The sequence below is a fragment of the Chiloscyllium plagiosum genome, unplaced genomic scaffold (assembly GCF_037043375.1).
Source record: "Chiloscyllium plagiosum isolate Xiang-an unplaced genomic scaffold, Cpla_swu_hap1 HiC_scaffold_5, whole genome shotgun sequence".
NCBI lineage: Eukaryota > Metazoa > Chordata > Chondrichthyes > Orectolobiformes > Hemiscylliidae > Chiloscyllium > Chiloscyllium plagiosum.
The window spans coordinates 117,064,575-117,090,510 of NW_028270143.1; the positions used below are offsets into that span (position 1 = coordinate 117,064,575).

General features: G+C 41.7%; 1 protein-coding gene across 1 annotated transcript; it reads left to right on the top strand.

Moving 5' to 3' along the window:
• The first annotated feature begins 13,361 nt into the window (after positions 1–13,361).
• On the top strand, positions 13,362–25,119 carry crygn2 (crystallin, gamma N2). The gene is made up of 4 exons (XM_043691095.2): positions 13,362–13,478; positions 17,995–18,243; positions 21,105–21,250; positions 24,894–25,119. Exons 1-4 carry the CDS (start codon positions 13,458–13,460, stop codon positions 25,027–25,029), a joined length of 552 nt encoding a protein of 183 aa, XP_043547030.1. The 5' UTR covers positions 13,362–13,457; the 3' UTR covers positions 25,030–25,119.
• Positions 25,120–25,936: the final 817 nt, after the last annotated feature.

A 25,936-nucleotide genomic window follows, 5' to 3' on the forward strand; every position in this document is an offset into this window, starting at 1 on the left:
CATGTGAGATTGAAACTGCTGCCAATGTAGAAGATAGACACCATCACAGACCAGACCGGCTAAGCCGTCTGTTTCTGTGATTTTATTCTCTGGCAATACAGTTAAGAATTAAACTGATGTTTATGGAATTCGTCTGACAAATGTGGTCATCTCTTTAGTATAGAGAGGTTGAGATTTCTGTTAAATTCCAAACTCAGAAATTCATGCTGAAAGTATACTGTACAATTTCCACTTCAGAAAGGACATAGATGCTCAATTGGGCCTGTGGCAGACATAGGAGCAGAAATTAGGCCATTCACCCCATCGAGTCTGCTCTACCATTCAATCATGGCTAAAAAGTTTCTCAAGCCCATTCTCCCATTTTCTCCCTGTAACCCTTGATCCCCTTGCTATTCAAGAACCTATCTATCTCCTTCTCAAGTATACTCAATGACTTGGCCTCCACAGCCTTCAATGGTAATGAATTCCATAGATTCACCACTCTCTGCCTGAAGAAGTTTTGCCTTATCTCCATTCTAAAAGGTCTTCCCTTTACTCTAAGGTTTGCCCATGGGTCCCAGTCTCTCCTACCAATGGAAACATCTATCCTGCCCAGGCCATTCAGTATTCTGTATGTTTCAGTTAGATCCCCCCTCATCCTTCTAAACTCAATTAAGTATAGACCCAAAATCCTCAAACATTCCTCATAGAGTCATAGAGATGTACAGCATGGAAACAGACCCTTCAGTCCAACCCGTCCATGCCGACCAGATATCCCAACCCAATCTAGTCCCACCTGCCAGCACCCAGCCCATATCCCTCCAAACCCTTCCTACTCATATACCCGTCCAAATGCCTCTTAAATGTTACAATTGTACCAGCTTCCACCACATCCTCTGGCAGCTCATTCCATATACGTGCCAACCTCTGCGCGAAAAAGTTGCCCGTTAGGTCTCTTTTATATCTTTCCCCTCTCACATATGTTAAGCTTTTCATTCATGGGACCATTCTTCTGAACCACTGAACATGCTCCAAGGCCAGTACATCCTTCCTGAGAAATAGGGCCAAAAACTGCGTACAATACTCCAAATGTGATCTGAGCAGAGCCTCAGCAGTACATTCCTGCTTTTATAATCAAGTCCTCTCAAAATAAATGCCATCACTGCATTTGCCTTCCTAACCACTGACTCACCCTGCAAGTTTACCTTGAGAGAATCCTGCACTAGAACTCCCAAGTCTCTTTTCACTTCAGACTTCTGAATTTTCTCCCCATTTAGAAAATAGTCCATGCCTTCTGTAAAAGTGCATGACTTCACACTTTGTATCGTCGGCAAACTTAGCCAGAATGCTCTCAGTTCCTTCATTTAGATCATTAATGTATAAAGTGAAAAGTTGTGATCCCAACACTGAGCCTTGCAGAACACCAGCTGCCATCCCGAGACGGACCTTTTTATCCCCACTCTCTGCTTTCTGCCAGACAGCCAAGCTTCTATCCATGCTAACACCTTATCAAAAGCCTTTTTGAAGTCCAGGTAGATAACTCTCCTGGGTCTGACCTGCTCGTTACTTCCTCAAAGAACTTGAGCAGATTTATCTGGCATGACCTCCCCTTGATGAAACCATGCTGACTTTGTCCTATTTTACCATATAATTCCAAGTATTCAGAAATCTCATCCTTCAGAATGGATTCCAGGATCTTACCCAGGACCAAGGTTAGGCTAATCAGACTGTAATTTTCCATCTTTTGCCTTACTCCCTTTTTAAACAGGGTTGTCACATTATTGATTTTCCAGTCCTCTGGAACCCTCCCTGATACTAGCGATTCCTGAAAGATCACCACTAATGCCTCCACAGTCTTGTTATATCCTGTTGTAAATGCTGATGGACAAACGAACAACTAACAGTAGGAGGCGGCTTCACAAATCTTGTCACTTTGGACACCATGAAGTGTCAAGGCATCAGATCAAACAAAGAAACGTCCTGCTGTTTACCATGTACTGTCCTCCCTAGGCTGATGAATCAGTGCTCCTCTGTGATGAACAACACTTGGACAAATCGTTAAAGGCAGCAAAGGCACAGAATGTAGCATGGGCAGGAGTTTCAACATCCTCCATTAAGACTAGTTCAGCAGCAATGTTACTGACCAAGGTAGTGGAGTCCTGAAAGACACAAATATCCCCATCTTCAATGTTGGTGGAGCTTAGCGCATCTGTGCAAAAGATATGACTGCAGCATTCACAATCAGTGTCCAAATCTGTGACAGATTTGTCCAAATCTGGACAATATCCAGGGTTGGACTCATAAGTGGTAAGTGACATTTATGCCACCACAATAGTAGAATTAGGAGCGCTTATGAGCAAACTAAATAAACTGTACAGTAGTACCTCAGTTTTTCAAACTGAAGATTCTGGGATGTTTCTGGAGTTACTTTTTTGCAGTTAGGGGAAACACTTACAATTTAAAGAAACACCTTTAGTTTTAGTCTGCAACCATTTGCAGAAGTTGTAGCTTAAGCTGGGCTAAGAAGGAAGTTGCTCCTGGAGAAGGTGGGTTGTGACAAAATGTCTTTAAGAAGGATTTGTCTGCCCTGCTGAGAAGCAAGCAGGTAAATATCTCTGGGTGAAAATTAAACAAAATAAGCAAGGGTGGGTGGAATCAAGCTCAGACCCAGGGTTTCAGTTTTGAATTCAGTCTGAAGTTGGAGTTGAAGCTGCTCGATAAAGACCTCTTTCTGCTGCTAGATTCATTTGTTGATGTTCCTTCTTCAGGACTGGAGGAGATGGCAAGTGAGTTTGCCTTTGCCAAGGCTGTGTTTATATTAGAACAGTTGATGAATCATAGTTAAATAAAACATTTATTAAAATATGAACTCTATCAAAATGCACAACAAAATAAAGTTATGCCTTTTTTTGTTTGCATTTTAACTGTGGTCTGAAGAAGTTGAAGTTCAAATATCAGAAACTATATTTGATCAAATGGTTGAGAAAATCGAGAACAGGTGGATGACAAAGGAAATATTTTTAGTTCAAAGAATTTAGCTGAATTACAACAAAATGATGAAAACTAAAGTAGTTGTATCAAAAGGCATGCACCAAAGAAGAATCTGAGTATATGCCAGAATGTTACTATCTTAAAACTGAAGTCCTGATGAGGAAATGGAGACCATCACATATTCAGGTAGGTGAAAAATGTTAGTCTTTCCACTATTGAAGCCAATATCTTTCTGACTTTTAACATCTATTTCTCTCTCCTCTTCCTCCTCTTCAACAAGTCGAGGAATCGCAGGGCCTACTTCACCTTAACAAGTGTTCCCCTCTTATCTGATATTTGCTTCGGTGTCTTTCCTATTAATTCACTAGCTATCATTTTATTTATCTGAGTACTTCCCTTAAGCTCCAATTCTTGCAATGATTAGACTAGATTAGATTCCCTACAGTGTGGAAACAGGCCCTTCAGCCCAACAACTCCACACCGGCCCTCCGAAGAGTAACCCACCCCGACCCATTTCCCTCTGACTACTACATTTCCCTCTGACTATTTAGCACAGCCAATTCACCTGACCTGCACATCTTTGGACTGTGGGAGGAAACCAGAGCACCCGGAGGAAACCCATGCAGACACGGGGAGAATGTGCAAACTCCACACAGGCAGACACCCGAGACAATAATCTAACTTCTTTCTCAGACCAAAATGCCTCCTTTCCTTCCCACCTTTTTATCTTTAGCTAAATTATCTTTCTGTTTTTGATTACAACCTATTGCATGCCTATGTCTTTGATGTTTTCCTAAACCAATTTTGTACTAAAACTCATCTCATAATACGGACAACTAAATGCTGCTACTATATTATCCCCGTGTGCACCATTAGACATCACACAATGCTATGTGACAGCATGATATTCTCCTTATTACACTTTAAACATCGAGCTCAGTTCTTTTTATTCCATGCTGCTTTTTCACACAAAAGCAAAATGCTCCCCTTACAGGATGACGGGTATGGCATCTCTTACAATATAATCAACCAACTCGATATTGTATAACTATTCCATTAACACTGCTCCTATCTTGGGAAGGCAAAGGGATCCTATGATCACTGGGTGAGACATCTTTCTCTCTCTGCTCAAGATCTAAATTGCCCAAACCATAAAACTTAAAATTGTAAAAATAAACTTGCGTATTATAGTTTCTCCGACAGAGGAAGCTAACCTATTGGTCATTTTCACAACAGAACACGTGTCATCCTCTGTCCTATTACCCGACCCTTCAGGCTGGTGTCTGGGTTTCGGGATTTGACAGGATTTGGAGATGCCGGTGTTGGACTGGGGTGTACAAAGTTACAAATCACACAACACCAGGTTACAGTCCAACAGGTTTATTTGGAAGCACTAGCTTTCGGAGCGCTGCTCCTTCATCTGTGGGTCTCATTCCATCGGTTTGTATTGAAGCAGATGCCTTAATTCTAATGTGGCTACCACACTTTTCGCAGGACACCAACACTAGTGTACTTACAGGATGGTTTTTCATCTGGTTTCCTGTCCATCCTGACTCTGGGAGACTATCTCAATCAGCCACAATTAATTTTTGAGAATGGCAGCACTAATGATGGCACCTCTGAGTCACGCGGGCTGACAGCCATCTCATATTTCTTCCAGGTCGATTCACCAACAGAGGAACGAGTAAAATCTGTTTAAAAACAAGGTATTAATACAAGTCTAAAAACAATACTTGTCCATTGTTGTTTCTATTGGGAACAAACATGGAGATTCGACCTATCACTGCAGGAGATGAAAATATATTAAAACACCTGCACAGGTAATTTCACAAGTGAGATTTCCAGGGGAGACGCCACCATAAAGACAGTCATAATTACTGCCGCTGTGAGGGGCCTATAGATAATTATGAGTGTCATCTGACCCTTGTTAGGTTCTTAGATCCACTCATATGGGTTCTACATCATCCATCCTAGATCAATTTTTGCTATTGGGCTTATTGTATCTCAAAGTTACCCAACCACTCTTTCTGCCCTGCCTATCATTTCAAAGGTTACAAACCCCTGAATAGTTAGTTCCCAGCTTTGATCTCATTGTCATAATCTCTCTATAATGGTTATATAATCATGCCCATTAACCTGTATTGGTGCCATTAATTAATTAATTTAATTCTGACCACTACACACATTTAAATTGAGCCATTAATTTTGCCTTCTTACCATTTTATCGTCATTTGACTTTATTTGCTGCGTTTTCTGTTTGTACACTACCCTTTCCTGTACCATTCTGGCTATCAATATCAAATTTGTTGCCTGACTACCATATTGTAGAGAAAGTGAGGACTGCAGATGCTGGAGATCAGAGCTGAAAAATGTGCTGCAGGAAAAGCGCAGCAGGTCAGGCAGCATCCAAGGAGCAGGAGAATCGACGTTTTGGGCATAAGCCCTTCTTCAGGACCATATTGTAGAGTCAGAGTCATATAGTACAGAAACAGACTCTTTGGTGCTATCAGTCCATGCCAAACGTAATCCCAAACTAAACTAGCTCCACTTGCCTGCTCCTGGCCCACATCCCTCCAAACCTTCCCTACTCATGTTTCTGTCCAAATGTCTTTTAAATGTTATAATTGTACCCACTTTCTCAGGAAGTTCATTCCACACGCGAATGGTATATTAAGAAATTGCGTCATTTTTAAAAAGTCTCACTCCTTTCACCTTAAAAATGTGCTCCCTAGTTGTGAAATACCCCATCCTAGGGAAAAGACATCTACTGTTAATTCTATCTATACCTCTCATTATTTTGTGAACTTCTGTCAGTCACCTCTCAACCTCCTATGCCCCAGTGAAAAAAGTCCCAGCCTATCCAGCCTTTCTTTCTAACTCAAACCTTCCACACCCAGCAACATCCTGGTAAATCTCTTCTGAACCATCTCCAGCTTAATAATATTCTTCCTATAACTGGGTGACCAGAACTGGACACAGTATTCCAGAAGAGGTCTCACCAATATCCTGTACAACCTCAACATTACATCCCAATTCCTGAGTAAGGACTGAGTAATGAAGGCAAGCATGCCAAATGCCTTTTTAACCACCCTGTCTATATGTGATGCAAACTTCAAAGAATTATGTACCTGCACCCCAGGTCCCTCTGTTCTACAAGACTACCCAAAGCCCTACCTTTGCTTGTTGTACCAAAATGCAATACCTCGCATAGATCCAGATTGAACTCCATCTGCCATTTTCAAGCTCACAGACCTGTTTAATCAAGATCTCTTTGTAATCTTAGAAAATAGTCTTCACTGTCTACTGTGCCACCAATTTTGGTGTTGTCCACAAGATAACTAACCATGCCTTCTATATTCTCATCCAAATAATTTATATATAAATGACAAACATCCAACATTCATCCCTCTAATTAGTTGAAAGTATTCTTTATAGCCCTAATTACTCAATTCACAAGGATACTAGCCCCAACTAGTGGGTACAATCTGGGCACTATTATTACTGGTGAGCTGTATTCACTACAACTCACTTGGAATATAGTATCTCTGAGCATGCTTTCAATCTCTGTTTAAACTTGTGCCAATTTTAGAAGGTTAAGCCTGTAAGAATGTTGCTTAATTGGAACAGCATTTCTTATGTCTACATTATAGTTTAGTACTTCCCAGTTTATTCCTACATATGTCTCCATGTAATGATTCTTTCAGGTCCTCTTGATGTTCCTCAAAGGTAACTCAATAATTTATCCCAATTTTTGAGAACTTCCTCATTGTCCAATTTAATTTGAGGGATGCCAAATTCACAATCTTCTGGATTTGGTTCCTTGCTCTGTGTTGTAACTGATAATACATTCTCCTTTTGCTTTCCTTCCCTATCAAAATATCTTTTGAGCATATTCAAGTGACACACACAGAGTTTTCCTTCTACCTGCAGTTATCATCAAATAATTCAACTCACTCAATTTTATTTCAATTTGATAAAGCCCACTGAAACTTACCTTTAAAGGTTCACCTATCACTGGGAAGTAACACTAACACTTTATCTCATCTAACAAAATTACAAATTTTGATTTCTTGTCTGCTTCCTGTTTCATTACCTTTTGTGCTGCTTTTAAATGCTATGTAGCCAACTCACCTGCTCTATTTAATCCCTTCCTAAAATGTAACATGTAGTCAAAAAATGTGGTGCCTGATATCTGACTCACTAATTTTTCTTTAAGTAATTTCAGTGTTCCTCATGCCCAAAAACTAATTCACATGAACTGAATTTAGTTGATTTTCATTAGGTACATCATAATTACAGTAAGTACAAATAGAATTCCTTTATCCCAATCATCTGGATAGTCTTGACTATAGACTATCAACATGGTCTTTAAAGTTTTACGCCACCGCTCCCTGCGATTCCAGATGGTACACAGTGAATTTGAATTATTTTATTTTTAAACTATCCATAACTTCCTCAAATAACTTTGATGTAAAATTTGATCCTTGATCTGATTGTATTTCCATTTATTAAAATATGAACTCTATCAAAATGCACAACAAAATAAAGTTATGCCTTTTTTTGTTTGCATTTTAACTGTGGTCTGAAGAAGTTGAAGTTCAAATATCAGAAACTATATTTGATCAAATGGTTGAGAAAATCAAGAACAGGTGGATGACAAAGTAAATATATTTAGTTCAAAGAATTTAGCTGAATTACAACAAAATGATGAAAACTAAAGTAATTGTATCAAAAGGCATGCACCAAAGAAGAATCTGAGTGTAGGTTTTATTAGTCAGTGGTCGCAATTAATTAATAATATTACTGAAGATTTAATGAAATGAAAAGTAGTTAAAAAGAAAAATGAAGGAACATCACAACAGACGAAGGGAAATAGAGAGAGGAAAAGATGTAATTACTGGGTAGAGAGGAGATATGCTTCTAAAAAGGCCCACTTCTATACTGAAGAAAAAGAAAGCAATTGGCGTGAGAGCTTGTGGGGGCTTCAGCTAATAATATTTGCCCCCTGAATAAAGGTGAATTAGAGCAAGTTTTTCTGGGAGCCCAATAATAAAGCCAGCTGAAATCGGTGTAAGTCTTACATGGGAATGACAAAGATAGATCATTTGGTGGAACCTATTGGAAAATAGGAGGTTGATAAAGCTATTGAAGAAACCGACCTGAAATCAACTGCAGGGTCAAATGGCATTAAATTAAAGGATATATCATCGATTCATGCAAATGATATATCCTGGTTGCCAAGGATGTTGTTCTTGTGGATGCAGGTAGGGGTTATTCCAGCTGCCCTGAAAAACAGTAGGGCAGTCTTAATTCCCAAGACTAGTGATAGGAAAAGCCTTTTGGATACGTATTGTTGTTGTTGTGTCACCGTAGTCTTGCCAGACCATAGGGATTTCTCTCATTAGAGAGCAGCAACTGATGGTGATTTAACCTGAGGGCCACCAGACCTTAGGCGAGAGCAGAGGTTGAGAAGGAGAGTAGCTATAGATTATTGGCAGCTGAATACAATCTGCTACTCCTTTGCATTTTTACAAAAAGAATAGCAAAAATATTAGGCAAGGCAGTAGAGCTGAATCCAAGACAGAAAGGTTTCCTCACGCAAACCTCAGGTATGATGAAAATGTTGCAATTTTAGATAACATTCTAAAAGGGGCAAAGAGGAGTAAGAAGGATTTAGCACGTTGTCTTTATAGATTTAGCAAAGGCTTTTAATTCGATCGGGCACAAATTGCCATTTATGACCTTCCAACAGGTAGACCGCCTGAAAGAATGTATTCATTTAATTTATATCACAATAATACCACAGTAGTAGAGAGATATAATAGTAAAACTGATTTTATACAGGTAGCATATAGTGAAGCAGAGTGACTCTTTGTGCCCCACTCACTAGGTGGATTCTCAAATACGTTCATTGGAAGGGCTGCGATTAGGCGTTTTTAAGAATGAACTTGTACACTGTTCAGCCTTGGCTTTTGCAGACAATGTGGTATTCTTAAGTGAGTCTTATTTAGGGATGGTGAACAATTTGAATATCATTAAAAGGTTTTGCGAAAATACCGGCCACATGATTAATATAAAGAAAATAAAAGGATTTTGGTTTTCTTATAGAAGTAAGACTTTTTATATAATCATCTCAGTAATTGGAAGCTAGGAGAAATGAGATCCAGTACATCTTCCCGGGTGAGACTGAAGATATGTTTAGGCCCTAAATTGTCCCCCGGTCGGGCATCGACAGGGCCAACTGTGAATACAAGTTAAAAGAATGGGCAGAGAATTTAAGAACTTCTGCATTATGCCTGAAGCAAAAGGTGGAGACTTTTTAGAACATTTTATTCCTAGTATTATTATTTAGTTTTATATGAAGCGTCACAGAACCTTTTATGACGACTTGACACTTTTATTCAGAGTTCCATAAGGGAGATTTTACACCTGCCACGAGCAATAACTGAAGGCATCCTATATGTGCGGAATATAGATAGAGGATTAGGAATTCCCAAGTTGCAACTTCAGATCCCTATTGCAGTGATAAGAAAGCGCGAGGCCCTTGAAAATGTTTTTGGATAAGGTAATCCATGCCTCTTCTAGTTTAGTAAGGGGAACAAAATAGAAGATATAAAGGCAACAACAAGGTTAATGGTCCTTCGTGAGATCTGGATATCCGAAGATGACTGTTTGCAGTTCGAAGATGGAACAGATGGTGATAAAGGATGAGGCCTGGAGATTGTGTCGAGTTTGAATTACAAAGTTTGGAGGGAGAAAGAATTATTGAAATGGACTAACCAACAATATCAAGAGCTGGGGATGGGATATTTTAAGAGCTATAAGATTCCCAATGTATGGATTCAACAACATTCTATATGAAAACTTCCAAGTTCATTAATAGTTTGCTATTACATTGCAATTTGTCACCAACCAGGATGACTTTGATACACAAAGATCCCTTGTGAACAAAGAATGTTGAAAGTGCAAGTCCCTGATTGAGACACTTTCCCACATTTCCGGGTGGTGCCCAGTATGAAGAATATGAGAATCAAGAGACACAATAAGATAGTGCCGAAGTTGTACCAAATTATGGGCAAGACCACATTTGGAGTATTGTGAGCAGTTTTGGGTCCCATATCTCAGGAAGGTCGTACTGGCCCTGGAGTGTGTTCAGAGGAGGTTCACCAGAATGGTCTCAGGAATGAAAAGCTAAACATATGAGGAAGGCTTGAGGACTCTGGGTCTACACTGGATGGAATTTAGAAGAATAAGGGGGGATCTAATTGAATCTTCCAGAATACTGAGTGACCTGGACAGAGATGTTGGGAAGATGTTTTCATTGGTAGGAGAGACTAGGACCCAAGGGCACAGCCTTAGAGTAAAAGGAAGACCTTTTAGAAAAGAGATAAGGAGAAACTTCTTCAGCCAGAGAATAGTGAATCTATAGAATTCACTGCCACTGGAGGCTATCGAGGCCAGGTCATTGAGTATATTTGAGACGGAGATAGATAAGTTCTTGAATGTCAAGGGGATCAAGGGTTACGGGGAGAAAGCGGGAGAATTGGGTTGAGAAGCTTACCAGCCATGATTGAATGGCAGAACAAACTTGATGGGCTAAATGGCTTATTTCTGCTCCTATGTCTTATGGTCTAAGTTCATTTGGATTACTTTTGTGGAACCCTGTATAAGAGATGAAGAGGGAAAATGATCGAAACCTGATATAAGTTTCCGGGAAGATTCTGTGGTTATGGTTGTAGATGTGACAGTTTGCTTTGAAAATGAGGATAATGCTGTAGAGAAGGCTTGGGACAAAAGCGTTGTTAAATACAAGCATTAGTCAACACAGATTATGGAATTGACTAAAGGGGCTGCACCATCATTTTATGGCTTTATAATGGCTGCAAGGGGTAAGTGGGCAAAGAAGAATAATAAACGTTTGAATCAGTTGGCAATTCAGAATTTTGAAGTATTTGCTCAAGAAACCTCCTGATGGACGTTATTTTTGACTCTCGAAATGCTTCAGATTTTTAATGATGGCTAAAAGACTTTATCTATATAGCAAGATTTTAGATTGCTCATAGAGCTATATCTAGTTTGTTTGAGGTTGAATTGTTATTAATTTTAGATTTATTTGAATTGATTTGGAATGTCTTAATATTTAGCTTTAGTATTAGATTTTAAGGTTATTATTTAAATTTTATTAATAAATTTTTTTGGTTTTATTTACTACTAAGGATGGAGGGTAACTGGGTGGTTATTATTTCACAATAACAACACATTATATGATGCTATCAATGGGTAATATAATCTAACCGAACAGTGGTCAGTTTTAGTTCCTTTTCCATCCGTTGGTGAACTGCATTGTCACATTGTGCCTTAATATTCCTTCCCTTTCATATCCAGCTACAGTTAACTTTATAGGGATGACTAAATAAGTATCGACGAGTGACTTAAAAACTCAAAAGACATACTATTTGTACTGCTTTAATGTTGCTATTCTATAGGACAGAGAATAAATGAGGTAATAATAAGGGTGCGTTAAAGGACAGATCATTTCATGGAGATAAGTTGAATTTTCAAAGGTAGCCACAAGGAAGAATTTATAAATTGTCTTCATAGAGTCGTCGAGATGTACAGAACAAGAACAGACCCTTTGGTCCAACTCGTCCATGCCGACCAGATATCCTAAATTAATCTAGTCTCATTTGCCAGCATTTGGCCCATATCTCTCTAAACTCTTCCTATTCATATACCCTTCCTTTTAAATGTTGTAATTGTACCAACCTCCACCACTTCCTCTGGCAGGTCATTCCATACAGGAGTCACCCCTTAAATCTATGCCCTCTAGTTTTGGACTTACCCATCTCAGGGAAAAGACCTTGTGTATTTACCCTATCCACACCCCTTGTGATTTTATAAACCTCTATAAGGTTACCCCTCAGCCTCTGAAACTCCAGGGAAAATAGCCCCGGTCCTTTCAGCCTCTCCCTATAACTCAAAACCTCCAACATTCAAGGCAGTGTGCTAGAAAAATATGTTGTGGACTCTACTAGTCATAGTACTGCGCAGAAACAGCTCCTTCAGCTCATCAGGCCTATGCTGACCAACTACGTTAATCTCATTTATCTGCCCTCGATCCGTTGCCTACTGTGTCCTGGCATTTTAAGTGCTCATGTAGATGATCAGACTAAGTTGGATCTGGTAATGAGTAATGAAGTAGGTTTAATAAGTGATGTGAGAGTAAACAATCCTCTTGGGAACAGTGACTGTAACGTGGCAGAATTTAACATTCAATTTGAAAGGGAGGAACTTGGATCAGAATCAACTGTGCAAAAGTTAAATAGGAAAAATTACATAGGGATGAGGGCAGAATTGGCCTCCTCTAACTCATCTTCCTTATATTCTTAAATAATGTGCATTTATATTGCCCCGACATACCGCAAAGTGTTTTATCGCTAAAGAATCCTTTCACAATGTCGCAACTTCTGGTGTCAGAAACAAGATGCTCTGTCACAGAGAAGCAATGTTAGAATTGAAAGGTCAGTCTTTACTTGCTGCTGTTGGACATGTTGTAACAATCGGATTTGCAGTGACCATAGCAGCGAATAGGAGCAGATCATCTATCACCACGACCCACCCAGTGAGGCAGTTACTGAGCGTGGAAAGGGCAGATGGGAACAAAATTGCTTCACAGCAAAAGAGCAGATTCACTCTTACAGGCACTGCTCAAAGGTTGGAAATATGAGTCAAGCTCTTTGGGATGTCTTGATGCTAAATCAGGTGCTATCTGAATGTGAAATCTTAAAAACATTTAATCTTGCTCACTGTTGTTGCACCTCAGTTTGTATCTGAATTCATCAAGGATCTTATCTGAAAGGACTGTAAACCTACACTGACACTTATCATATTATCCTCTTATACTGGACCGAATGAGTACAATTGCAAAATTTGGGAGCAACTTCTTTGATCAAGCTTTCAGTGACCTCAACCAATATTTCCTGCCTCGGGTGGATTTTCCCTCTGTGAAGCGCTAACTGAGTGGTTTGAAAGAGTGCTCCACTGCGTGTATTTGACAAAGCAATCTCCAAGGTACGAGCTCCACTAGCACAGACATTGTCATGTCTCACACATGGGTTACATTTCCTCTTTCAGATTCAGGCAGCTGCCAAAGCCATCCCAAATCACAGTAACCCCCAGTTATCACCAGCAGGTTAGTGGCCCTGACTGAAAAGGTATTAATCCTCCAAAATCCTTGCCCTCGAGGGAATCTTTTGTTGGAGCCTCCTCTGCGGCCACAAATGCCCAGAATCAGCAGAATCCTTTCCAAATAATTCTGTGAGCAAAGCAAAATCTTTTCAGCTCGGCTTTGCAGTTCCATTGATGAGGTGGCCTCGCGAGAGGTGGAACATTCCCAGCCTCCGAGTTATATATTAGGCTGTCCAATTATTCCCGGGTGTCAAAGACATTTTGGCATTCAGCTCCGTTGGACAGAATCCGGCAGCAACATGTCACAGTATTCGGGCAAGGTGAGCGACCAATTCAATTTTGCCTTTGTATTTTGTGTGTATTTTTATAAAGCTCTCTGTCAAATCCCATTCTAGAGATTTCAGCATGAATTCTAAGCTGACTGTCCCACTGCAGTACCGAGGGACTGCTGCACTGTATTTTAGATTCAACCAAGAGCCCCATCAAATTTCTCAGTGAAATAACTCCACAGAGGCTGGTATCCTGTCACCAAGATACCCTTTATTTACACGTGCATAGTACTTGACATGATCCAGCTCCCTCAGAGCCAGCTCTCAGCATGAACAGACCCTCTGACACGCCCGTTTATATCTGTCAGGCAGGGCTCCCCGAATGAACCAAGTTAACATTCCCAATCAGGGAACTCATATTCTATGAAGTCCGTCTGGCTACATCACTTTAAGTCCCTCTTTAAGTCCGGGGACGTAGGCTTGTTCTTTCTCTTGTAGCCTCTCCTGGGGCATCTTTGCACTGAGTATGGTTTGCCTGGCTCAGCCTCAGATAAGGGCAGTGTGTACCAGACTGTAACCCATCTCTTGTGCCCGAAACTTCTCGGAAAAAAATCATCCTTTTCTTCAGATGGCAATGGTGTCAAGGCTGTGCCATCCAGCAGCCTTTGCAGCTGGTTCTGAGGGGCGAGGTATGTTTTGCTCCTGCCCGATTGCAAGTTTGCAGCTTTCATGTGGCCCACATGCCTGTTCAAGACCACCTCACCTACCCCAACTTTGTACGTCACAGGACCTGACCATACGTCAACCATGCCTCTTACATGACCCATGCAGGACACAATTTTTCAGACCCATGCATGACCCATGCTGGGCCATTTCCATGGTTTCAGGACAAATTTCATCCCCTGAAGTACATTGTCTCTCTCATTAAGTGGAGTCCTGTGTCCACCATCTTGCATTCTGATGCTATTTTAGTTTTGCCAGGACTGGAGCTTTTTGCGTCCAGTCTGATATTGTCAACGGTGACCGGAAGGATGTACAGAAAGTTTAAAACCAGAACAGATTGTTCTAGTATGGAACCCTTGGTGGTTTATCTGCCAGCTGGAGACAGCTCAAGGCATCCACAGTTGCTACTTGGCCTCCCAGACAGTGTTCCAACTTGCAATTGTATGCATTTGGAATGACAGCCCACCACTATATTCAACCTGAAGCAATGGGCAACACAGCCTTGTCCTCGTTGTGTAGCCGTAGCAGGGATTTGTGCTCTGTTACTATTACAAATTTACATTCAAAGATGACCACCAAATCTTCCTTCTCTCTCTGGGCATATTTGTGCTCTGCATCAGCCAATGTCTGGGAAGCATACACTATTATTGGGCATTCCACTCCATTGGGCCAGCTAGGAGCCAACACTACCCTGATACCAGAAGGCATATGGCATCGTATGTCAGCACCAGATCTGGGATCTCACTTGGGATCATAGTATACTAATGTCTTAGACAATGATAGCTGCTTCTTCACTTCCCTAAAGGCTATTCTTGGTTACCCTTTTTACCCAAGGCTGACCCCTTTTCAGATGTAAAGGTGCCAGGATGGAGGTCAGGTTACGTATGAACTTTCTGTAATAATATACCAAACCAAGGAAAGATCTAACCTCCAGTACAGATATGGGAGCCGGGGCACCTTTGAATCCCCTCACTTTATCTTCCAACAAGTGTAGCCCGGTCTCGTTGATTCTGTAGCCCAAGTAAGTCATTTGGGATGCCTGGAACACACATTTTTCCATTCTAAGGCTTATGCCCACCTCAGAAAACCATCTAAGGACTACAGTAGTTCTTCTATAATGCGATGGTTGCGTTCTTGTGCAACCCTGTGTAATAGAAAAATCGCATAATAGAAACAGCGTCTAAAGTGTTGATGATGTTACAGCCAACACACGTTTCAAAAGTTCACGCTTTGGAAACAGTGTCCCCAATTCATCAATTGCATTACAACGAATTTGTGTTAATGAAACACGCATTATAGCAGAACAACCTGTATGTCCAAGTTCTCTAAGTGCTCTTTATTGGTCTTCCATGTTATGAGCAAGTCGTCTAGACAAATGGTGAACTGCCCTTGTAAAATATTCTCTATCATCCGCTGAAAAGTGGCACAGGCTAATGATACCCCAAATGGTAGTCTCATATATTGGGACAAACCTCTTATGGGTATAATTGTAGCATACTTCTGGGAATCCTCATCTAACTGCAATTGCAGGTACACGTGGCTCATGTCCAGCTTCATGAAGGACAGCCCCCACCCCTGTCATTTTTGCATATAAATCCTTTATGTGCGGGATTGGGTATTTATCCAGCTGTGAGAGATGGTTTACCATTTGTTTAAAATCCCCACAAAGGTGAGCCAACCCATTGGGTTTCACCATTGGTATGACCAATGCTGCCCATTTTGCAAACTGGACTGTTTTGATCATTCCTTCACTCTCCAGCCTTCTGATCTCTAACTCTACTTTTGTCCATAAGGCAAATGGCATTGGGTGGGCCTTGCAGATTTGTGGAATTGCTTCTTGGTCACCAGGCAAGGTGGCTTTGGTTCCTTTGATAGTTTCTGGACCTTCTTGAAAATTTTCCAAGTTAGCAAAATTTTAATTAGGACTTCACTCAGATAGCCACTTTCTATTAGAAAAATATTAAACCAGTCAAGGTGAATCTTTCTCAACTGAATCCGCCCCATCAGGCTTGGGCCCAAGCCTTTTACTACAACCAGTGGTAACAGAATCAGCTGCTTCTCATATGAGACTAGAAACAAAATTCTATCCTTAATCTGTAACAGTTCCCCAATATAGGTTCTCAATCTAGTCGAGGTCTTGCACTTAACTTGAGGTTTGGAATCCAGAGCAGATTTTATTAAAACCTAGTTTGACAATCACTGATAAAGCCACGCTGGTATCGACCTCCATTAGAACCGGATTTAACCAGATGTTTATTTTGGTTCTGATTTGGATGTTGCTAAGCAATCTAACTGTTCCAAGCCTGATGTAGGTGGGATTTCCAGGGTGTGCACTCTCCTGGATACCGGCCTATGAGCTCTCTTACTGAATTCAGGCCGAGTGGGACACTTTTACTGTCTCAAGTCTGCATGCTGGCAGCAACTACAATGGCTTGTCAGCCTGGATCCTGAAGAAAATGTTAGCTATTTGGCTAAGGCTTGGCTTTGTTTTGGGATTTTGCTATGAGCTGACCCAGAGTCCCTCTGTTCAGGATATGTCCTAAGTGAAGCTATGCAATTGTCTTCACTCAAGCTCAATTAGCCTGGCGAAGGTGTCCACTTTCACCCTATAACTCACTGTATTCTCTAATTGCCACATTTTCCAATGATAATGCCAGTTGCAGTGCCTAATTGAACTCCAGTTGGGCTTCAGTTAGTAGGCACTTTTGCATGGTTACATCATTAATCCCATATACCAAACAATGTCTCATTAAGGGTTAAACCAAAGTGGCAGGCCTCTGCCAGTCATCCTAATCTAGTCAAAAATCTCGATGCAGATTTCCCTGGTTCTCAAGTTGCCAAATAAGACCAATAGTGTCTTAGAATTAGAGGAGGCTTGGGGTCATAATATTCCTTAACTAGATCCATCAACTCTTGAAAGGTTTTAGTACCTGGTGCCTCAGGAAAGGTTAAGCTCCTAATAACTGAAAAGGCTGCAGGTCCACAAGCTATCAGGAGAATTACTCATTATTTTTCACCTGTCCCAATGTCATTTGCCTGGGAAAAATAACCCGTGACTGATTACCTGGCATTGACATGTTGGGATTTACTGGGACTCCATGCAAAATTGACTGCCCCTTTCCATATCTCAACAGCAACTATGTTTCAAAAGTGCATGAAGCACGATAGCTCATTCTGAAGTCGTGGAAAGCAATACGTAAATGCAAGGTATACATTTTCTTCACTTAACGACAATGCTTGATAAAAGCAAATTGCACTCATGTCGAGATTTGTTTGTTTGATTTGCCACCTGGGCAAAGATTGAGACTGCCTTAGTGCAGAAGAGGCTGAAAAGAAAGGGGATAGGAAGAGAATAATCATCTTGTTTCATTGTGTTTAGATGCACATTAGCTTGGGCTTTTATTTCTGCTGTTCCTCTTTTTATATCTTGGCTTACTGCTTGTTCCTACCCTGTTCCCATATGTTTTGGATCTGCCCATTGGTTAGTTATAGTGAGAAGGTCAATTTGTAACATTTTGAGACAAGCCAAACATATTTAACAGAGCAATTATCTGTAATTATACAGTAAACCGTGATCAGAGGATTCTTTCTCTTATTAGGAAGTTTAATTTGAAATCATTAGAACCAAGAATTAATATCCAAATCTTAACTCATGAGTCTCAATGGTTCCTCAGATTCTTGTAGCTGTTTTAAAACTTATTGCTTTTTTATCTCTTAAGGTTCCATTCCATTTTCTGACCCCTTATCTGAATAGATCCCAGCTTGCTTCAGATTTCCTATTATTTGGGAGTTGGCTGAACCACTGGGGCATTGATTGAGGTATTTGTGCTCTTTCCTCCATTAGATCATCTTCTACGAGGGGAAATGTTTTACAGGCAGAAAACTGGAAGTGTGTGGAGACTGCGACAACTTCCAGGACAGGGGATTTCTGAACAGAGTGAATTCCATCCGAGTGGAGAGCAGTGCTTGGATCTGCTATGACCACCCAGATTTCAAAGGGCACCAGTACATCCTGGAACGAGGAGAGTACCCTGACTTTTACCGCTGGAATGCTCACAATGACCACATGGGCTCCTGCAGACCCATCAAAATGGTACGTTAGGACACATCAATCGCATTGTGTGAACATGCTGTGCCGACATGGAAGATCCTTGAGCATTAAAGTGTTGGCTCAGCCAGCGATACCCCTGGGAGTGAAAATAAAGTCTCATTAATGAGAAAGCTCTGTGCCAGTTCACAGAACTGAGATGCATTAATTGATTATGATTCTAGATTTGGGTGTCACTGGCTGGGACAAGGTTGGGGCTGGGACAGGGAATTGTGAATCCCTAGATGCCTTGAACAAGGTGGTGATGAGCTTTTCATCTTGGAGGACCGCCAGCCAGCGTGACACGGTGAATCAGTGGCTGGCACTGCTACCTCACAACAGCGGGGGACTCAGGTTTGATTCCACCCTCAGGTGACTGTGTGGAGTTTGCACATTCTCCCCGTGTCTGCGTGGGTTTCCTCCTACACTCCAAAGATGTGTGGATTAGGTGAATTGGCAATGCTAAATTGCCCATAGTGTCCAGGGATGTGAAAGGTAGATGGCTTAGCTATGGGAAATGCAGGATTACAGGGTTGGGGCATGGGGGAAAGGGGCTGGATGGGATGCTCTTCAGAGGGGTGGTGTGGATTCGATGGGAAGAATGGTTTGTTTCCACACTCTGGGGAAACTATGAATTCTGTAATCATGTGATGAACACACAGTACTTTTACTTACAAAGAACTCCAGGATTTTGCAGGATGGCCCATTCATCCAAGCACATCACATGTAAAAAGCTATAAAATGCTGAGAGGGACTTGACTGAGTAGGCAGTGGGAGGGAGATATCTCTGATGGGAGAATCAAGAAGTAAGGGACTGGTTTAAAAATCATGGGTCTCCCATTTGAGATGACTATGAGAACACATTTCTATCAGAGAGTCATTAATCCATGGCATTCTTTGATTTGATTTATTATTATTGTCACATGTACGGAGATATTGAAAAGTATTGTACTGCATGCTATCCAGGCCAATCATACATTACAATACTACACATCAGAGTGATAGAGCAGAGTATAGTGTCACAACTACAGAGAATGTGCAGTGAGAGATCAACTAGAATATATGAGAGGTTCATTCATAAGTCTGATAATGGCAGGGAGAAGCTGCTCTGAATCTGTTAGTGTGTGTTTTCAAACTTTCTGCCCAATGGAAGAAGATGAAGAGAGTATAAATGGGGTGGAAGGAGTCATCAATTATGGCAATGGGAATTATCGACGGAGTCAATGGAAGGAAGTTGGTTTGCATGATGGACTGGGTTGCGTTCACAACTCTGTAAGTTCTTGAGCAGAGCATTTGCTATACCAGCTGTGGTGCATTCTCTTTCCCTGAGAACAGTAGAGAGTGTGTCTTTGAATATATTCAAGGCAGAGTTAGGCAGATTGCTGATGAACAAGGGAGTTAAGACTAATGGGGTTCAGGGAAGTAGATTGAGGCCACAATCAGATTAGCCTCTGTTTTTAGTAAATGCAAAATCAAGCTTCAATAGCCTTCTCCTGCTCCTATTTTATTTGATGGTAAATCTACCCTGAACTCTCACCAATTTTACAGATTGTATCCTTTATCACTGTGACATTTTTGAAAAATGTTAATGGGACATTGTCATCACTGGTAAGGCCAGCATTTTTTGCCTATTTCAGAGGGACACTAGGGATCAACCACATTGCTGTCTCAGGTGGGGCAGGTGGGCAAAGGTTTCTTTGCCCCTAGATGGCGTCAGGGAACCAGATTAATGGTTGTCACAGTCACCATTACTTAGGCTGGCTTTCAATTCTAGATTTTATTAATTAGTTGCCATAGTGGGATTGGAACTTGTTACAAAGGGCACTGGCTCCATGTGTCTGGATAACTAACCAAAACCACCATGCCATCATCTCCCACGAGAAGTGTGAGTATTCCAAATATTCAATAGAACCATAGAAACAATACAGCACAGAAGGAGGCCTTTAAGCCCATCTTGTCCATACTGACCCAAAGACATTCAGATGCTCTTGGGGTGGCATGGTGGTTAGCACTGCTGCCTCACAGTGCCAGAGTCCCAGGTTCAATTCCCACCTTGGGTAACTGTCTGTGTGGTGTTTGCACATTCTCCCCCAAGTCTGTGTGGGTTTCCTCTGGGTGCTTTGGTTTCCTCCCACATTCCAAAGATGTGCAGGTCAGGTGAATTGGCCCTATTAAATTGTCCATGGTGTTAGGTGCACCTGTCAGAGGGGGGTGGGTTACTCTTCAGCGGGTCGGTGTGGGCTTGTTTCCACAGTGAAGGGAATCTTATCTAATCTAATCTCTTTGTAATCCCATTTTCCTGCACACAGCCTCCAGTCCTGAATCTTACAGCACTTAAGGTGTAGCTTCAGGTTTCTTTTTAAAAGTTAGAATCTCTCCCTCCACCATCAACTCAGGGAGTGCATTCCAGACATCCACCACCCTCTACATAAAAAAAAATTCCTTATAAACCTCTAATCCTTCCCACCATTTAGCTTGAATCTATCACCCCTCTGCCAAAGGAAACAGGTTCCTCCTATTTATTTTATCTTTACCCTTCACAATTTACGTCAATCATGTCACCCTGAGCCTTCTCTGTCATGAGCTCTGTTAGTTACTGCGGACATTCACTGCTCTCTGATCACCAGGTCAGTTATAGATTATATTTTAGTTTTTACCTCTGTCTCCTCAAATAATGAGTTGCCACAGGCAACAAAATGGCTGACCTGTCATGCCAAAACCACGATTCCTGCTTTTATTCCTGTCCTGTTTGAGCCCAGGATCCAGTAAACATGGGCATAGGGAAATATTCCAAGATTAATGCCCAGGATGGATGGGCACCAATGGATGACTTTTGTTCACCCTTTACGTCTGACTTGTTTTTTCAGCATGGCGAGCATTACAGGATAGAGCTGTTTGAGAACTGCGACTTCAATGGCCAGTGTATGGAGTTCTGTGAGGATTGTCCCTTCCTGCAGGGTAGAGGCTGGAACAAAACCTGTGTCAACTCCATCCGGGTTTATGGTGATGGGGCGTAAGTATCAATTCCTCTGTCAGCTTGAAGCTCTTGTCTGACGTAGTTTTGATCCTTTCATAGTTTCCTTGTACAATGTAAACTGTAAGTACAGACAGTAGCCCAAAAAACATTGATGTATATTATTGAAGAGATGGAAGTAGGACAGCTACTCCATCAAGGAGGAGAAAGTGAGGTCTGCAGATGCTGGAGATCAGAGCTGGAAATGTGTTGCTGGAAAAGCGCAGCTTATGCCCGAAACATCGATTCTCCTGTTCCCTGGATGCTGCCTGACCTGCTGCGCTTTTCCAGCAACACATTTCCAGCTACTCCATCAAGTCACATAACAAAGATGGAGACCATTTGGCCCGTTGTGTCTATACCAGCTCCCTGAAAAAGCTGCCCTTTTAGTCCCACTCTCTCAGCCCAGCAAATGTTAAATAAATCTCCAGTTCCCTCCCGAAAGTTATTACTGCATTTTCTACAGGGCTTTCAAGCACCAGATTTCTTTGTACAGTCTTCAATCTATGCCGTCTAGTTACAGATTTTCTTGCAAGTTGAAACAACTTCCTCCACCTCCTCTTGTAAAAAATGTTTACAATTTAAGCATCTGCATTAAATCACCCTTTAACCTACTCTGCTCTAAGGTTCTATCCCCACTTCACACAACTAAACTCTCTCATCATTGGCACTATATCTCCTCTTCAAGACCTTAAAGTCACTCCTAAAGTCTGGTGGCCAGAATATGACATAACAGCCTTGATGAGATCTAGCCTGTGCTTTGTAAGGGGTGGCTATACATTTCTCCTTTTTGTATTCCAGGCCTTGCTTTTTAAAGCCAGGAATTCCTCGTGCTTTTATTCAAATGGTTTTGCTACCTCCAGAGATTCATATTTCTGAACCTCCAGGAATCACTATTCCCACATCCGCTCTAAAATAATGGGATTAATGGGGCAGTGGGCAGATAGTCACCCTGGCACTTATCCTGGATTAGGGCATGATTGGAACACTCAGAGAAGAGGATTAATGTTGCAAAAGCACAACTTTCAGATGCTCTCCTGCTGCTCTATAGGAAGTAAATACAGACTCCCAGTGGACCAAATACAAGTGTAAAAAAGCCCCTTCTGAGTCCATGCCAGACCCTGTAGGCAAGTACTTAATGGGCCAAATCCACTTCTTATGTACCATAATCTTTCTGGCTTTAGGTCTCTTGTCAAATACATGGATCTGCCCCCAGACCCCACTGACTAGATCCCAAACCCTCAGCAGGGTTAGGCACAAGTGGCGTAAATATCTTGGGGCATAATGAACAGGACTAGCCCCAGAATCAAAAATCTCTTTAACATAAAACCCCCAGTGACATATAATTACTGTCAGTAACTGGGAACACAGGATTAGGAACAGACCACTCATTTCATAGAACATAGAACATAGAACAGTACAGCACAGAACAGGCCCTTCAGCCCACGATGTTGTGCCGACCACTGATCCTCATGTATGCACCCTCAAATTTCTGTGACCATATGCATGTCCAGTAGTCTCTTAAATATCCCCAATGACCTTGCTTCCACAACTGCTGCTGGCAAAGCATTCCATGCTCTCACGACTCTCTGTGTAAAGAACCCGCCTCTGACATCCCCTCTATACTTTCCTCCAACCAGCTTAAAACTATGACCCCTCGTGTTAGTCATTTCTGCCCTGGGAAATAGTCTCTGGCTATTGACTCTGTCTATGTCTCTCATTATCTTCAATTAAGTCCCTCAATACCTCAATTAAGTCCCCTCTCCTCCTCCTTTTCTCCAATGAAAAAAGTTCGAGCTCAGTCAACCTCTCTTTATAAGATAAGCCCTCCATTCCAGGCAGCATCTTGGTTAGCCTCCTCTGAACCCTCTCCAAAGCATCCACATCTTTTCTATAATAGGGCGACCAGAACTGGACGCAGTATTCCAAGTGCAGTCTAACCAAAGTTTTATAGAGCTGCAACAAGATCTCACGACTCTTAAATTCAATCCCCCTGTTAATGAAAGCCAAAACACCATATGCTTTCTTACAATCCTGTCCACTTGGGTGGCCATTTTAAGGGATCTATGTACCTGCACACCAAGATTCCTCTGTTCCTCCACACTGCCAAGAATTCTATCCTTAATCCTGTACTCAGCTTTCAAATTCGACCTTCCAAAATGCATCACCTCGCATTTATCCAGGTTGAACTCCGTCTGCCACCTTTCAGCCCATCTCTGCATCCTGTCAATGTCCCGCTGCAGCCTACAACAGCCCTCTATACTGTCAACGACACCTCCAACCTTTGTGTCGTCTGCAAACTTGCTGACCCATCCTTCAATCCCCTCATCCAAGTCATTAATAAAAATTACAAACAGTAGAGGCCCAAAAACAGAGCCCTGTGGAACATCACTCACCACAGACTTCCAGGCAGAATATTTTCCTTCTACTACCACTTGCTGTCTTCTGTTGGCCAGCCAATTCTGTATCCAGACAGCTAAGTTCCCCTGTATCCCATTCCTCCTGACCTTCTGAATGAGCTTACCATGGGGAACCTTATCAAATGGCTTGCTGAAGTCCATATACACCACATCCACAGCTCGACCCTCATCAACTTTTCTAGTCACATCCTCAAAGAACTCGATAAGGTTTGTGAGGCGTGACCTGCCCCTCACAAAGCCGTGTTGACTGCATTTAATCAAGCCATGCTCTTCCAGATGGTCATAAATCCTATCCCTCAAGGCTGTTCCCCATACAGTTGGGTCATGGTTGATTTGTTGCTTCAGTATACCTCCAATGGCCTTGCTTCCACAGCTCTGAGTACATTTACCTGACAAAAAAATCGCTCCGTCTCTGTTTTAATATTTTCAATTGCCCTTGCCAAGCACCACTGCCCCCACCACAAACTTCAGCAGCTATTTTGGGAAATAGCTAGAAGGCTTTCACTCACCTTTGTGCAAAAATGAGAACTTAGAACAGGAGTTGGCCATTCAGCCCATCGACTATGCTCTGCCATTTAATATGATCGTAGTTGACTTCATCTCAGTCTTAACTTTCCTGCTCATTCCTCCTAACCCTTTAACCTGTTGCTAATTCAAGATCTGTCTATCTCCTCAACTGTATTGTGTCCCAGCATCCACCCACACTCTGGGATAGTGAATTCCACAGACTCGTGACCCTTGTAGAAGTGACTTTTCCTCATCTCTGTTTTAAACCTGCCATCCTTTAGCCTAAAACTACAACCTCTCATTCTAGATTGCCCCACAAGGGGACACATCCTTTCTACATCTGCTTTGTCAATCCCTTTAGCATCTTAAATACCTCCAAGGAAATGAAGGAGTGCTCACTGACCTCACTCCTGAGCTGCTTAATGATGGCAATGTCCTCTTCCTCTTGGCTCCCCGCAAGAGTAACAGTTTCTGTCCATCTATCCAAGCAATCACTTTCATCATCTCAAGTTCCTCAAGCAAATCCCCCTCTGAATTTCTTCTATTCAAAGAGGCTTGGAGCGATTTCTGTTTTTGAGTGACTCAGCCACCTCACTGATACTGGACTAAAAGGAATGAGTGCAAACACCTTTCCTCTGACCTGTCTGCAAAATTCAATCCTTGCAGTTTGATTGCAACCATTTAATTGTTTGACATTTCTCCCGTTCAATTTGCAGCTGGGTCTTATACGATGAGCCCAATTACCGCGGTCGAATGTACATTGTGGAACGAGGAAATTACCACTCACACACAGAGTGGCAGGCACAAAATGGAAACATCCAGTCCCTGCGAAGGGTGGTTAACTACTTCTAGTGAGCCTCAGACTGCATCCTTCCATCAAGATCAAACTGAGACTGCTGCCAACATCGGAAACTACAAAATAAATAAAACTGTTCAAAAATATCCTTCACAGACATGCATGTTCTCTTCTATTTCGACGGCTAGTTTCATTCTAAATATCTGGGGTGGTGAAGAAACTCAATACCTGCCTCAGTGAGAACTTGGGTTTAACTAAGGACATCAAGAATCGTAGAGATGTAGATGGCCCTTCGACCCATCTTGTCCATGTGGTCTGATTTTTATAATTAAACCATTTGCCTGCATTTGGTCCATTTCCCTCCATACTTAATCCATCCATGTATCTAGGCAAAAGTGAGGACTGCAGATGCTGGAAACCAGAGTTTAGATCAGAGTGGTACTAGAAAAGCACAGCAGGTCAGGCAGCATCCAAGGAGCAGGAAAATTGACGTTTCGGGCCCTTCATCAAGCCCTTCCAGCACCATCCATGTATCTGTCTAGATATTTCTTAAATGACAAAATTATACTCACCTCGACCACTGCCTCTGGCAGCCTGTTCCAGACACTCACCACCCTCTGAATGAAAGATTTGTGTCTTTGGACCCTTTTGTATCTCTCCCCTCTCTCCTTAAACCTATGCCCTCGAGTTTGAGAGTCTCTTACCCTGGGGAAAAGCTGTTGGTTATTTAATTTAACTATGTCTGTCATTGTTTTATACATCTCTCTAAAGTGACCCCTTAGTCTCCAACATTCCAGGGGAAATGTCCGAGCCTATTCAACTTTCCCATATAATTCAAACCTTCCAGTCCAGGTAGCAGCCTAGTAAATCCTTACTACACTTTGTCTAATTTAATAATATTCTTTCTATAGTAGGGCGACCAGAATTGTATGCAGTAGTCAAATGTGGCCTCACCAACGTCTG